Here is a 15,231-nt window from a genome sequence, read left to right as displayed (position 1 = left end):
TGGAGAGATACTACTAGTCTATTGCCATGTGGTCACAGGCTGGGAGCAGCAAACCAAAGCTCTCCATTGTCTTGGGGGGGAAAAACTCCCTTATTAGGTTTTTTTTTTTTTTTTTTAAGTATGCCACCTGATTTTGTTGTTGTTGTTGTTTGGTTTTGGTTTTTACTTATTTATTTTCTCAATTTTTATTAACATTTTTCATGATTATAAAAAATATCCCATGGTAATACCCCCCCTCCGACTTTCCCCTTTGAAATTCCATTCTCCATCATATCTCCTCCCCATCTCAATCATTCTACTTACATATATACAATATCAACCTATTAAGTATCCTCCTCCCTTCCTTTATCTTCCCTTTATATCTCCTTTTTAACTTACTGGCATCTGCTACTTGGTTTTGGTTTTTTAAGGTATAGTTTCACTCTAGTCCAGGCTGACCTGGAATTCACTATGTAGTCTCAGTGTGGCCTTGAACTCATGGTGATCCTCCTGCCTCTGCCTCCCGAGCGCTGGGATTAAAGGCATGCGCCACCACACCAGGCTGCCTGATGTATGTTCTGAGGTCTGCCTCTTGTTGTATACCTCAGGCTAACTTTGACCACAGGATCTTCCTGCCTCAATTTCCAAAGTACTGTACCACTATGCCCAGCTAGGGAAAACCTTTTCATACCTCCTTTCCTGTTTACGCCCACCCCCAATTAAGCTTGGTGTTTTATCCTGGGTCCGTGGCAATATTTATTTATTCAGCAATGCTGAGGATTAAACTGGGTGTCTTGTGCTTGCTAGCGAAGCCATGCCGTAGTCACCTGAATTTTTTACAGTGTATAAGCTTCTATACTTTGATTGTTATTTCTAATATTTTTATTTATTTATTTGCAAGGAGAGAAAGAGAGACAGAGAGAGAGAAAGAGAAGGGCACACCAGGGTCTCTTGGCACTGCAAACAAGGTCCAGACACATGTGCCACTTTGTGGGTCTGGCCTTACGTGGGTACTGAGGAATAAAACCCAAGCCACCAGGCTATGCAAGCAAATGCCTTGACCGCTAAGCCATCTCTCCAGCCCCTTCTTGATTGCCTTTGTTCATAAATTTTTTTATTCCCCGACAAGAATGTGAGCTGTTGGAGGGGAGAGACCACGTCTGTGTTACTGACCACTACCACCGCAGCGCCACCACGTGCCCAGAGAAAGCAGCAAACGTTCTTACCTTGGGCTACGTCCACAAAATCTCTCTTTGTCTGAGAAACAAACTGGTTTGCTATTGCCTCCCTAACTTTTTCCATGGAAAGAGGGATTTTCCAAGGGAGGTGGTGACTTGTTTGCCTTTTAGGGAGTGTCCATCGGAAGAAGTCCTGTCAATGCAAGCACAATTTTCAAGAGAATTCATATGGGTTCACCTACTGGTACCAGTAATGCATAAAAGTGCATGTGTGGGGCTGGAGAGATGGCTTAGCGGTTAAGCGCTTGCCTGTGAAGCCTAAGGACCCCGGTTCGAGGCTCGGTTCCCCAGGTCCCACGTTAGCCAGATGCACAAGGGGGCGCACGCGTCTGGAGTTCGTTTGCAGAGGCTGAAAGCCCTGGCGCGCCCATTCTCTCTCTCTCTCTCTATCTGTCTTTCTGTGTCTGTCACTCTCAAGTAAATAAATAAATAAATAAATAAATAAATAAATAAATAAATAAATAAAAAGTGCATGTGTGTCCATGTTCCTTGGAATCTTTTATATCTAGCTACAACATTGCAGCTGCCTGTCTGCAGAGAGCTTGCCATCCATTACCAAGCTGTGACCCGGGTCCTAGCTGGATGTGGTGGCTCACACCTTTAGTCCCAGCACTTGGGAGGCAGAAATAGGAGGATCACCATGAGTTGGAGGCCACCCTGAGACTACAGAGTGCATTCCAAGTCAGTCTGGGCTAAAGAGAGACCCTATCTCGAAAGACCAAAAAATAAAAAAATAAAAATAAAACACTGATCCTGCATTATCTACTTTTCTTATCACTGTAACTAAAATGCCTAACCGAAACAAATTAAGGAAGAATTAATTTTGTCTCATGGTTTTTGTAATGTATTTTTATTTATTTATTTACTTATTTGAGCGGGGGGGGGCACTCCAGGGTGTTTAGCCACTGCAAATGAACAACTCCAGACCCACACGCCCCCTTGTGCATCTAGCTTACGTGGGTCCTGGGGATATGAACCGTGGTCCTTAGGCTTCACAGACAAATTCCTTATCCGCTAAGCCATTTCCCCAGCCCGTGTCTCATGGTTTGAAAGACGGAATCTGTCATGGTGGGAGTCACAGTCAGCTTCATATTGCTGGGATGAAACCAGACACAGTTTGTGGGAGGAACAGGATTTATTTGAAGGTTACTGATCCAAGGAAAATTCCACAATGGCGGGAAGGGCTGTGCCCTTTCACAGGTCCACACAAAGAAAAACACCATAAGCCAGCACATTCCAGGAGCCCCAGGCAGGGCTCAAATACTCTGCATACCTTCAGGTTGGAATTCCAGATCCACCCCCAAGCACACCTTATGGCTGGACCCTGGGACCTGCCCACAATGACAACTCCTCCAGCCAGGGCTAGAAATCCAAGTTATAAGCTTTAATAAACTTCTGGATCTGTGGGCGGGGAGGGGCATCCACTCAAGCCACCACAGTGGGGATGGGGTGGTGGGTGACTGGTCACCTTGCATCTGCCATCGGGGAGCAGAGAGAGAACTGCTTCTGCTTAGCTGGCTTCCTCCTCTTTCCCTCTTTATTTCAGTCCTGGACCCAACCTCATAGGATGATATCATCTATATCCAGGGTAGACTGTCCCTCCTCAGTTAAACTTCTCTGGAAACATTCACTTAGACACACCTAGAGGTGTGTTTCCTGGGTGACTTCAAATCCAGTCATGTTGACAGTGAAGAGTAACCATCATTATCATTGGTCCCACGTGTATCTTTGACTTTTCACATATTGAAGATCACAACAGAAGATTATAAACTGGTTGCAGTCAGCTTCCAGTTGCTGGGGACAAACATTTAACCAGACACAGCGTGTCAGAGGGAAGGGCTTATTTCAGGCTTGTGTGCAGGTGACCATTATCAGTGGTGGAAGCAACTGGCTCACTTCCATAGATCCAAACAGAGAGAGAGATGCTACCAACAAGCCAGTAAACACCAGCAAGACTGCCACAGCCCAACCTGCTCTCCACACACCCTAGGGCTGGACTCCAAGATCCAACCCCAGTGACACACCTCTTCCCCCAGTCGAGTTCTGCCCACTGGAGACTCAAGATTCAAGCCTGAGTCCAGGGAAACCATACATTTAAACCTCTACAAGACTCCAAAGTCTGTGACCAGAATTCTTGTACAGACAAAACCAGAGGGGTGGGGGAGATGGCTTAGTGGTTAAGGCACTTGCTTGCAAAGCCAAAGGAGCCAGGTTCAATTTTCTATGACCCACATAAGCCAGATGCATAAGGTGGTGCACGTGTGTGTAACTCGTTTCCAGTGGCTAGAGGCCCTGGCAAGCCATTCTGTCTCTCTCTGCTTCTTTCTCATTAATTAATTAATTAATTAATTAATTAAAAACAGAGGAGCTGGGCATGATGATGCATGCCTTTAATCCTAACACTCAGGAGGCAGAGGTAGGAGGATTGCCAAGAGTTCGAGGCTACCCTGAGACTACATAGTGAATTCCAGGTCAGCCTCAGCTAGAGTGAGACACCACCTCGAAAAACCAGCCAAACAAACAAACAAACAAAACAGGAGAAATCCCATGTGAACTGATTTACATTTTCCCATGGAACAGAAAGAGTGGCTACTTTCCTATTGTGAGTCTTATAGTAAAGCCCTCCTCTTCCTTCCAGACAAAGGCTTCAGAATCATTGTAAAGAACGCAGAAGGTAAGCCTTGTCCGTCTTCACTAAAGAGATGGTATTATCACACAACTTGAATCTGCTGCCCAATCTTTCTATCTTCCCCTTCCAATGACAATGTGTGATGATTCATCTTACTGTCAACTTGACTGGCTTGAGCATGATCAAAGATGCTGGCAAGGTATGCTTCCCATGTGTTTGTAAGGGTATTCCCAGGGAGAATTAACTGAAGGAGTGCAGCAGTTACCTTCTTTGGGCTGGACAAAACACCCAACCAGAAGCAGCTTACGGAAGGAAAGGTTTTATTTCAGTTTACACACCAAAGGGATTCCGTCATGATCAGGGAAAGCATGGCCAGAGCAGACATATGGGCATCTCATCTCCACAGGAGCAGGGAGGAACAAGAGTGAACTCACTGTAGCAAGTGGAGCTAGGCTGTAACAGCCCCAGCCCCAACCCCAGTGACACACTTCCCCAAGACCCAAGGCCAGGAGACTCTGTCAGAATCTATCTCTGTTTCCTGTCCATCATGATTTAACCAACTTTTCTCCTCCGCACCCTCCCTGCCACCATGATGTTGTGTGCCAGGGTGGCCAAGTGAACACCAAACGAATCCTCTGAAATGGTGAGCCAAGTGCACAACCCTTCCTCACTCAAGTTGTTTCTTCTAGGTGTTTTGTCATAGCAACACAGAAGTCATGTCCCCCATCTCCCCAAGAAAACAGAAGTGACCATTAAACCCTAATCCACGGCCACAGCATACACTGGCATCCACATCAGCTGAGGTGGGAGTTTGCTATGTGTGGGGGAAGTTGAACTACCACAGGGGTCACTAGACCTGTCCCCTGGAGTCTGCTCCTGCACACCCCTCCGACAGCTCCCACTTCTCTGTCTGGCAGCTTCAATTTCTCCCTCTCGTGGGGCTTGGTTGCCATCAACATCCAAACTCGCCTTACCTCTCCAGTCTCACAAAGTAAGCCCTGGCTCCATCCTCCGTCTCCCTCTAATTACGAACACGATTCTTGGTTTCACCTCGCACTGGACTTCCTCAAAAATACACACACTTGTGGTTCCAAATGTGCATTGTTTCTTTTAATCTTCAGGTTCTATTTTCAGTTACCCCTCCTTCCCCATTTTTTGTCCTTTACAATTTATTTTCTGAGGAAACCGATTATGAATATTATGTGTTGAAGGTGTCTTTTGCGTGGGCAGATTTTATTGATGGCACGTTCATTGTGCTGCTTAACAAGTCTCTGTCTCCTGGATGGAGACCTAAGGTGGAGCTCTTGAACTTGAATGGTATTTAGCGAGACGGCGAATGGCAGATAACGTGCTCTTTCTCTCTGTATGGTGGCAGCCGCTGTGGAGTCTTCATGATTATGATAGTGTCTGCAGTCTGGGGCCGACATTCATTGGTTGAAAGCACAAAGAACAATCTGCTGCACTGGCTCTTATTGGCTAAGAAAACACAAGGCATCTGACGTGCTAGCTCTTATTGGTTTGGAGCTCACAGAAGTCTGCAATGATAACCCTCATGGTCAGCACTATAGAGGAAGGAAAATTCTCTCTTTCTCTTTCTTGCCCTCTCTCTCTCATTCTCTCCCCAGATAGAGTAAATACTGAAATCTACTCTTCTCCATTCATTTTAAATGTTTAAGGAGAATGTTTAAGAGGCAAATGATGGGGCTGGAGAGATGGCTTGGCGGTCAAGTGCTTGCCTGTGAGGCCTAAGGACCCTGGTTCGAGGCTCGATTCCCCAGGTCCCACGTTAGCCAGATGCACAATGTGGCACATGCATCTGGAGTTCATTTGCAGTGGCTGGAGGCCCTGGCATGCCCATTCTCTCTCTCTCCATTCTCTCTCTCTTCCTCCCTCCCTCTTTCTCTCTCTGTATGTTCCTCTCAAATAAATAAATAAAAATAAACAACAAAAAAAAGGCAAATGATGAATGAGCACCATGAGTTAAATGGGGTGTGTGCTGCTTCTGATTCCCAAGCCTCCACCTCATGCCCTCACACAAGCTCCAGAACCGTACATTCATCAGCCTGCGGAACAAACCTCCCGCCAGCGTGACTTCCGCTGAGCTCCTGTTTCCAGGACCGCCAGATCCGGTCCTCCACTAGCTCCGAGCCCAGCACCGGCAGAACATGCAGGTCAGGGATGCCAGCGCCCTTCTTCCTTCCCTTTTCCTTATCTTTCACCTCTTTTAGTCAGCAGAGCTCATCCATTCTACCAGCTTGTCATCTACTGAACGCCTCCAGGTGGCCAACGCGGGTGACAGGCAGGTAAGCAAAGCCTTACTACATGGGGCACAGACATTTGTTGGTTGGTTTTAAAAATTATATATATATATATTTCAATATATATTCAATATATATATTCAATTATATATATATATGTATATTCTTTTTTAGAGAGAGCAAGACAGAGAGAGAGAGAGAATTGGCACACCAGGGACTCAGCCACTGCAATTGAACACCAGACACTTTCACCACCTAGTGGGCATATGATCTTGTGCTTCCCTCACCTTTGTGTGTCTGGCTTACGAGGGATCTGGAGAGTAGAACATGGGTCCTTAGGCTTCACAGGCAAGGACCTTAACCGCTAAGCCACCTCTCCATCAAATATTTTATTTATTTATTTGCAAGCAGAGAGAGAGAGAGAGAGAAAAAGAGAAGAGAAAGAGAAAAGAGAGAGAGGTGGGTGGGAACCACAGCCCCTAGCCACTGCAAACAAACTCCAGATGCATGAGTCACTGTGCATCTGGCTTTACTGGGGAATCAAACCCCAGTTGCTAGACTTTTCAGGAGAGTGTCTTAACCTCTGAGCTCTCTCTCTCTCTGCTTGCAAATAAATAAATAAAATATTTGATGGAGAGGTGGCTTAGCAGTTAAGGTCCTTGCCTGTGAAGCCTAAGGACCCATGTTCTACTCTCCAGATCCCTCGTAAGCCAGACACACAAAGGTGAGGGAAGCACAAGATCATATGCCCACTAGGTGGTGAAAGTGTCTGGTGTTCAAACACAGAGCGGGCCGTTACTTCCCTCCACGGGGGAAGGGATGTGGAGAGGGTTCTGCTGAGCTGAGCCCTGAGAGATCCATGAGGAGCGAGCACCTCCGGTGGGCGGGACAAGGGCAGTGATAAGAGGCGGGGAAACTGAGTGCACACAGAACCTCATACCAACCACGAATATTCGCGCATGCCTGTTCAGAGCCGCACTGCTCACAGCAGCCAAAATGGGTACCGAGCTAGAGGCCTCCCAGTGGGTGCAGGGAGAAATTGTTTCAGGTACACTTGAGAAGCACTGTCACTTGCTACAAAATAGGTGAGCACAAAGGTTACCTATTACATGATCCCCCATGGAAAATACCCAGAAGACATAATCCCTAAGTGTAGAAAGCAGCTGGGTGGTTGCCAAGGGTAAGGAAATATGGGAGTGGGAAGTATTTTATACGCACGGGGCTGCCTTCCAAGAAAATGAAAATGTTCCCAACAAAATAGTGATGGAGGTGGCGTAACATGAGCCCCCCAAACTCTGCTGAATTAATCTCCCTAAGATGACTCATTACATGTCACGTGCATTTCACTTGGACCTGTAAACTCTTTAAAACCAAGGGGGTAGAAGTTGTTACAAATAATTGTAAGAAAGTAGTCAAGAAACATTCCTAGAAGAAGCCTGAGTCCCGGCACTGTAGATGGAGGGAGGCTCTTAGGGACGGTAACACAGTGTTAAATTCAGCAGTAAGCCGTTATTATCTGACCTGATCGGGATGAAACTGGTGATCTTTTATGACTCTTGAAGATCCACTTCTGATGAGGTTTTCTTTAGAATGGGATTTCCAAGAATACTCATCATTGTAATGTGTCTGGTTCAGAATAGGGTCGCCAAGCGAGTATGCATACCCTAATCTTCGGATTCCTTTTGGACTAAAAAACAAAAACGGTAGAAGTTAGAGTAAGGAGCGAAGTTCCAAATCCCACAAGGCTGCACTGGTCAAATGTTACCTGTTAGGTAGAGTTTTGAAAATTTTTTGAAGGTCTAAGACTTGATGCCATATATAATTTTCACATACCCTCAATTCCCTTAAAAATAAATCCTGGGGCTGGAGAGATGGCTTAGCACTTAAGGTGTTTGCCTTCAAAGCCAAAGAACCCAAGTTTGATTCCCTGGAACCCATGTAATCCAGATGCACAAGGTGGCACATGCATCTGAAGTTTGTTTGCAGTGGCTTGATGCCCTGGCACACCCATTCTTTCTGTCTGTCTGTCTCTCTCTCAAATAAATAAAAGTTTATATATATATATTTATATATATATATATAAAATATATATAACATATATTTTTATATATAATATAATATATAAATATATAATATATATATAAATATATATAATAAATATATATAAAGTTTATATAACATATATTTTTATATATAATATAATATATAAATATATAATATATATATAAATATATATAATAAATATATATAAAGTTTATATATATTTTATATATATATATAAAGCAAGAACAATAATCCTTCAGGGCAGAATTTTTTTTATTTTATTTATTTATTTTTGTTCATTTTTTTATTTATTTATTTGAGAGCGACAGACATAGAGAGAAAGACAGATAGAGGGAGGGAGAGAGAGAATGGGCGCGCCAGGGCTTCCAGCCACTGCAAACAAACTCCAGATGCATGCGCCCCCTTGTGCATCTGGCTAACGTGGGACCTGGGGAAACAAGCCTTGAACCAGGGTCCTTAGGCTTCACAGGCAAGCGCTTAACCGCTAAGCCATCTCTCCAGCCCCAGAATTTTTTTAAAAAGAGGACAAATCTAGAAATCAGATAGAGAAAAAAACCATGATAATTAAGCACAAGATGTATTCTTCATTTGAATGCCACTCCAAACGAATTTTGAGAGTTATAAGACAGGCTGGGTATAGTAGTGCATATGCCCTTAATCCCAGCACTGAGGAGGCTGATGTAGGAGGCTCATCATGAGTTCGAGGCCAGACTGGGCTACAGAGTAAGTTCCAGGTCAGTCTAGGTTACGTATATGGGAAATTAGATTTCTGACGAGCTATTTTGTAGCTACGGAATTAATGTTTAAAGTCAGAATGATGGTATTATTATATTTTTAAGCAGCCTTCTTATCTTAATAAATATAGAATATTTGGAATCAAAATGATGAAACGCCTTGAATTTGTATGACATAATCCTGTGGGATTTGGTGGCTGGAAGGGAGAGAAAAACTGCCCCTGTGTGTCGGTTGTTGAAGATGGAGTGACAGCGGGGAATTGCTATACATTCCTTTGTGGATGAGTAAGGCAGGTCATAATGGCTTGCTTTAAGTCTGGGTAGGTTGGACCTAAAGAAACACACATCTGGGAAGTCTGGATGATTGACTATCTGACAGTCATTCCATGCGGACTAGACATGTTCCCCAGGGGCCAGAGCACAAATAGCTTTAAAGGAATTCATTCCCACATCTCGATTTCTGAACCTACACTGAGAAGAAGCAACAGTCCTTGCCCAAGCCACCCTTCTGCTCGGTGGGCTTTCTCCAGTGTGTTCTCTGGGGTCACAGGCCTTCAAGCCAGAAGGTGAAGGGGCGACTGGTCAGAGTGCCATCATGGACACCTCCTTGTCACTCAAGCCACCCTTTTGCCTAGGGCCTGTCTCCTCCAGGGTCTTGCCAGCATGTTGTGGGTTTCCATGTCACAGAACACCGTGGCTGAGGGATGTCTGTCTTTTCCTTGTCCCAGCAATTACAAAATGTTCATCTGTCTTTAGGGGGAGGCCGCTGGGAAGACAGGAGAGGCTGGAAAGTGCTTAAAAATGGCTCTTTGCCTCACATATTTAAAGACATGCATTTTTGAGATTAAAAAAAAGATCCCTGGGAAATGTCGTTAGCTGGAGAGAGAAGCATGTGTGAGGAGAGGAAGCTATACAAGCTGCTGGTGACGATTGCTTTAAATATAACTAGACTTTTCTGGGTCACCATATTTTTCAAGATTACTGGATAAAACTGGTTGATAAAAATCGTGTGACTTTTTTTTTCAGATTTTGATTTTCATCATAGAACAAGTTCTCTAAAACTTATTTTTAATCCAATCCTGTTCTGAAATATTTACTCCAACACAGACAATCCTTTCATATTGTAAATCAATGAGATGGTTTCTCTCTCTCTCTCTCTCTCCTCTCTTTCTTTAGTTTTTATTTTTTGAGACAGGCTCTTGCTATATCACCCAGGCCATCTTCCTGCCCCAGCCTCCTTGGTGCTGGGATTATAGGCTTGCACTTGGCTGTTCTTATCTTTCCATAAATAAGATTTTTACTAATTTACAAAAGTCAAGAACAAAGTTCCATGTATAAGGAGAACATGTTTAATTAGGGAACATTACCTTTTTTCCCCAATCATAATCCTCAGTTTATGGAAAGCATATGCATTTTATTGCATTATTTTTGTTACTTGGATATAATTAATGATATCAGACTTGAATTGCTTTAGAATTCCCTTGTCTATTTTTAATAGTCCCACCTCAAATATGCATTCCACAGGTGACTTTTTGGTCATTTGCACTGTATTTTTTAAAACATCATTAACATTTATATGACTGAAAGAATAGATAGATATTATGTTGACAGGAAACAAATAATTTTGCCTATTTGTTTAGAAGCAAGGGCTGAGTTTACCAACCAAAGATGCCATCAACTAGCTGGGCGTGGTGGCACACACCTTTAATCCCAGCACTCGTGAGGCAGAGGTAGGAGGATCACTGTGAGTTCTAGGCTACCCTGAGACTACATAGTGAATTCCAGGTCAGCCTGGGCTAGAGTGAGACCCTGCCTCAAAAAAAAAAAAAAAAGCCATCAACTACATGAACTAAATCTTCATGACCAAGACTTTGATAAAGATTATATATTTTAAGTATGAGATAATAAAAGCCTTTCATCAAAAAAAGATTATATCAGAAGGCATTTATTGAAATTAATGTTTCTATTTTCCAAGTCTATTTTGCGTTAAGTGGTAGACTTCAATAGTCATTTGATTAGGTGGGCCTTTTTGGTATCTTTCTTAGAAATGGAGATGAGATAACTCAATAAGCAGATGAGAAGTCATCTCACTACACACTTTCAGTGAAATTGAAGGAGTGCTGCCCCCAGTTGTCTGTGGAATCATAATTAATCATCATCTTGGGGGGTCCGGCATACAACTCCAAATCTACTCCACGTGCTAAGAGCACTGGCGCCCTGAGGACCTTCGTTCACAGCCTAGTCTTGTGTATGGACACGTTTCTCACACCAGAATCTACACACTGGGGAAACACAGCAGGGGAGAAAAAAGTGACACTTCATGTTTTCTTATTCAAAAAAAACAAACAACAGAAATATGGATATATAAACTAATTGAAAACAAAGCAACCGCAGACTGAAAAGATGCCTTAGTGAGTAAAGTGCTGACTGTACATGCATGAAGGCCTAAATTTGCATCTCCAGGACCCACATAAATAAAATGCCACATGTGCCAGGCGTGGTGGCGCATGCCTTTAACCCCAGCACTCGGGAGGGCAGAGGTAGGAGGATCGCCGTGAGTTCGAGGCCACCCTGAGACTACAGAGTGAATTCCAGGTCAGCCTGGGCTAGAGTGAGGCCCTACCTCAAAACAAACAAACAAACAAAAGCCACATGTGAAGGCACATGCCCCCTGGCACTGAGCAGGAAGAGACAAGAAAACCCTGGGGCTCACAGATAGTTTGTCTAACCAAATCAGAGTCACTGGGTGCTAGGTTCAGCAAAAGACCCTGTCTCAAAGAAAAAGTAGACAGTGATAGCTAGAGACATCCAACATTGACTCTGGCCTCCACACACACCCTCACACATGCAAAAAGATATAGTCCCCTTCATAATTACTTTTTAATGTTATAATTATTAACTTTGTAATATGTTCTTGCTTTGAGAATATTGTACTAAAAATAATCATGATTGGGCTGGAGAGATGGCTTAGAGGTTAAGGTGCTTGCCTGAGAAGCCTAAGAACCCAGGTTTGATTTTCCAGGACCCAGGTAAGCCAGATGCACAAGGTGGCACATATGTCTGGAGTTCGTTTACAGTGGCTAGAGGCCCTGGTGCACCCATTCTCTCTCTCTCTCCCTCTCTCTCTCCTCCCCCCCCACTCTCTCTCCTACTCTGTCTCTAATGAATAAATAAATAAAAATAAATCAGGAAAAAGTGTTCTTTAAAACCATGATAGTTCAACTCACAGGACCATGTTTAACAATATTTTCACTTACTCAAGTTGCTGCAAAAAGGTATAATAAAGTGGTCAATAAGTTACTTTCAAGCATAAACATACCACAGTGGGGGGAAATTTTGTAGAGGAAGTGAAGAAGGAATGAAAGTTCAAGAGGGGAAAGGATACAACCCAAGAGAGAAGGCCAGACTGGGATATAGAGATAGTTCAAGGCCAGCCTAAGCTACCTAGTGAGAAAATCTCAAAAAGCCCAGGGTCTGGGGGTGTAGCTCAATGGTAGCGTGCTTTCCTAGCATGTATATGGCCCTAGGTTTCATCCCCAGTAATGGAAAGAAAAGAATCAACAAAGACATTTGTTTAGTTTTAAGGATCACATATAGTAGTGGCCAGATAGTTAAGGTAATGGACTAGGAAGAGGATCATGATGTTTATTCCTAAGGCGTGAGAAGTTTCAAAGTTTATCTTAAAATATCACTGTTTAGGCTGGGCTGGGAGTTTTACCTTTTACAACTATTTAAACTTACATTGAAAACTTCTAGAGCAACTTTTTAAGTATGTAAATTTGGACACCACTGACTTCAGCATCTTCAAGTATCTGGTTTTTGGCTTTCATAACCAAATGTTTCTTCTTCAGACAACCGTTACTGTCTGTGAAGCTGGCCTGTTCATCATTGGTGAGTGGTGATGAATTTCCCAGTTAAAAGAGACAGTGTAGCTTAGTGGGTGTCTAAGAATCTAGAAGTCAGGGGGGTTGGCAGCTTTTCCCTTTTTTTAAAAAAAATTTTTATTTATTTATTTGAGAGCGACAGACACAGAGAGAAAGACAGATAGAGGGAGAGAGAGAGAATGGGTGCGCCAGGGCTTCCAGCCTCTGCAAACGAACTCCAGACGCGTGCGCCCCCTTGTGCATCTGGCTAACGTGGGACCTGGGGAACCGAGCCTCAAACCGGGGTCCTTAGGCTTCACAGGCAAGCGTTTAACCACTAAGCCATCTCTCCAGCCCAGCTTTTCCCTTTTGAGAACCTACTATATATTTCATTCACAATATGAATGATAACAACTGAGTCACGTCCTGTCTTCATCACTCTATTATTAGTGCGTCGTGTCCTCAGAACACTCCCAACCTCCTCAATCTGGCAGGAATCACCGTTCCTTTCAGGTAGGAGGATCGCTGCGAGACCGAGGCCAGCCCGGCGCTGCAGAGTTCCAGGTCAGCCCGGGCTAGAGCGAGACCCTACCTCGAAAACACAAACAAACACAAAAACGGAGCCACAAGTGGCATGTTTCTCCCTGGAGGAGCCGTGGTAAGAAGGGTTAGCCATGGGCTTGCCAAGAATCCATCCGACTGCTTTAAGGACCAGAGATTCTCTTGACTGGAAGTAATTCAGAGTACACACGGGCCGTAAAGGGAGGCTTGCCACACTGATATCACATATACCCCCGTACCATGGCAGAGAGAGGGTTGCCCCACCCCCTGATCACTCACCCACTGCTGAGCTCAGAAAGGCAGTGGCTAGAAATCCCCACACCTTCAGCTCAGGTGAGCCTGGAGGAGCTGCTGCAAGCCAGCGTTGCAATAACTGGTGGGGTGGGGTAAGGATGGGGGGTTCGGGGGGGAACTGGGGCCTCTGAGCGCAAGGGAAAGCAATGCTGATAAGCGTGCATCTCTGCACTCAGCCATTCATCAGCTGTCATTGCAGTGTCTGCCTGCCACCGAGGAGGAAATGGACTCAGGTCATTGACCTCTAAGCTGGATCTATGATAGGCAACTGTCCACAGTGACTTTGAACCAGAGCGCTGATGTAGCCTGGCTGACGTTTGAGAGATGCACCCTGGCGATACTTTGAGAGATGAAGTGTGCATGGTAGCAAACCCCCCCCCCATGTGTGTGTCTCCAGTTGTTACTTTCATTTGTTTTGGGCTCTGAGAAGTAAGACAGGTGAGCAGACTACAGTGTGTCTATCAATGTGACTCAAACGAGAATTTACCGTAATAACGCTGGTACCGCCCCTGTTTTAGCTGTGAAGGCCGTCTTCATCGTGGTGGCGTAGGAATCCCAGCTGGTGTCACCTGCTGAAAAGGACAACAGGGCAGAGCAAACTATTTTACCAGATAATTTTTATTGGTAATTAAAATAATGTTGCAAAAAAAATCCTGTGGCTATCATCAACAACATCAATTCCAGCACTCGACAGGCAGAGGTAGGATGATTGCTGTGAGCTCAATGCCAGCCCCAACACTGCAAAGTGAATTCCAGGTTAGCCTGGGCTGGAGCGAGAGCCTACCTCAGGAAAAAAGAAAATCAAACAAGGGCAGGAGAGATGGCTCAGCAGTTAAGCACACTTCTTATACAGGTTTGAAAGTCTGAGGGCACCCAAGTTTAAACCTCTAGATCCCACATAAAACAGCTAGGAGCAGCCATGTATGCCTGTAACTCCATTCCAACTGGGGAGCAAAGACCCAAGAATGAATGGAGCTCTGAAATCTATGGAATCAGTAAAAAAAAAAAAAAAAGACCCCGGCTCCCAAACAAGACCAGGTGGAAGAAGGCCAGCATGGAACAGCCCACATTCGATTCTGGCCTCTGCAGCCAAGTGACCCCCACTGTAGGAGAGCTTATGGGATGTCTCAAGGGCATATATACTGCATACCCATAGACATGCGTACACACACACACACACATACACACACACACACACCATATGCCACATTGCACACAAGCACATATAACACACAAGCAAAATTTAAAAAAAATAATAACTCTTTATTTGGCTAACTGATCCCCTCAGTGGTACGGGACTCAGCTGGAGCTGGGAAACAAGTCAGAACCATATCCAACATAAGCCTGTTCTCCATTGTCAAGCTATCACCAATCATGGGCTACAAGAGGGCCTACACCTATTAAATTCTCTATAAAAAAGTAAGGATTATCTCATTTGTCTGGTGCTAACTTACTCTCCGTTGAAGAATCTGCTTCCCTTTTTCAGATAGATGTAGATCCCAAGGGGAGAGCCACCCCATCATACCTCAAAAGGGACCCCGGCTAAAACTAAGAACAGTTGGCAAAACAAGCAAGGGCACTGTTTTGTTGGTGAACCGGGTACCAGCACAA

General features: G+C 44.3%; 1 protein-coding gene across 2 annotated transcripts in view; it reads right to left on the bottom strand.

Moving 5' to 3' along the window:
- Positions 1-15,231, bottom strand: part of Tex26 (testis expressed 26) — a 43,604-nt gene that overhangs the window by 16,978 nt on the left and 11,395 nt on the right. For both annotated transcript variants that reach the window (XM_045155378.1, XM_045155379.1), the window contains exons 2-4: positions 14,108-14,192; positions 7,626-7,791; positions 1,206-1,350 (exon numbers count right to left, since the gene is read on the bottom strand). In XM_045155378.1, the coding sequence (XP_045011313.1) occupies positions 1,206-1,350; positions 7,626-7,791; positions 14,108-14,192 (396 nt within the window). The remainder of the gene's footprint in view (positions 1-1,205; positions 1,351-7,625; positions 7,792-14,107; positions 14,193-15,231) is intronic.

Source organism: Jaculus jaculus, chromosome 7, assembly GCF_020740685.1.
Source record: "Jaculus jaculus isolate mJacJac1 chromosome 7, mJacJac1.mat.Y.cur, whole genome shotgun sequence".
NCBI lineage: Eukaryota > Metazoa > Chordata > Mammalia > Rodentia > Dipodidae > Jaculus > Jaculus jaculus.
The sequence above is the reverse complement of the archived record's forward strand: the minus strand, read 5'-3'. Positions and strand labels throughout refer to the sequence as shown.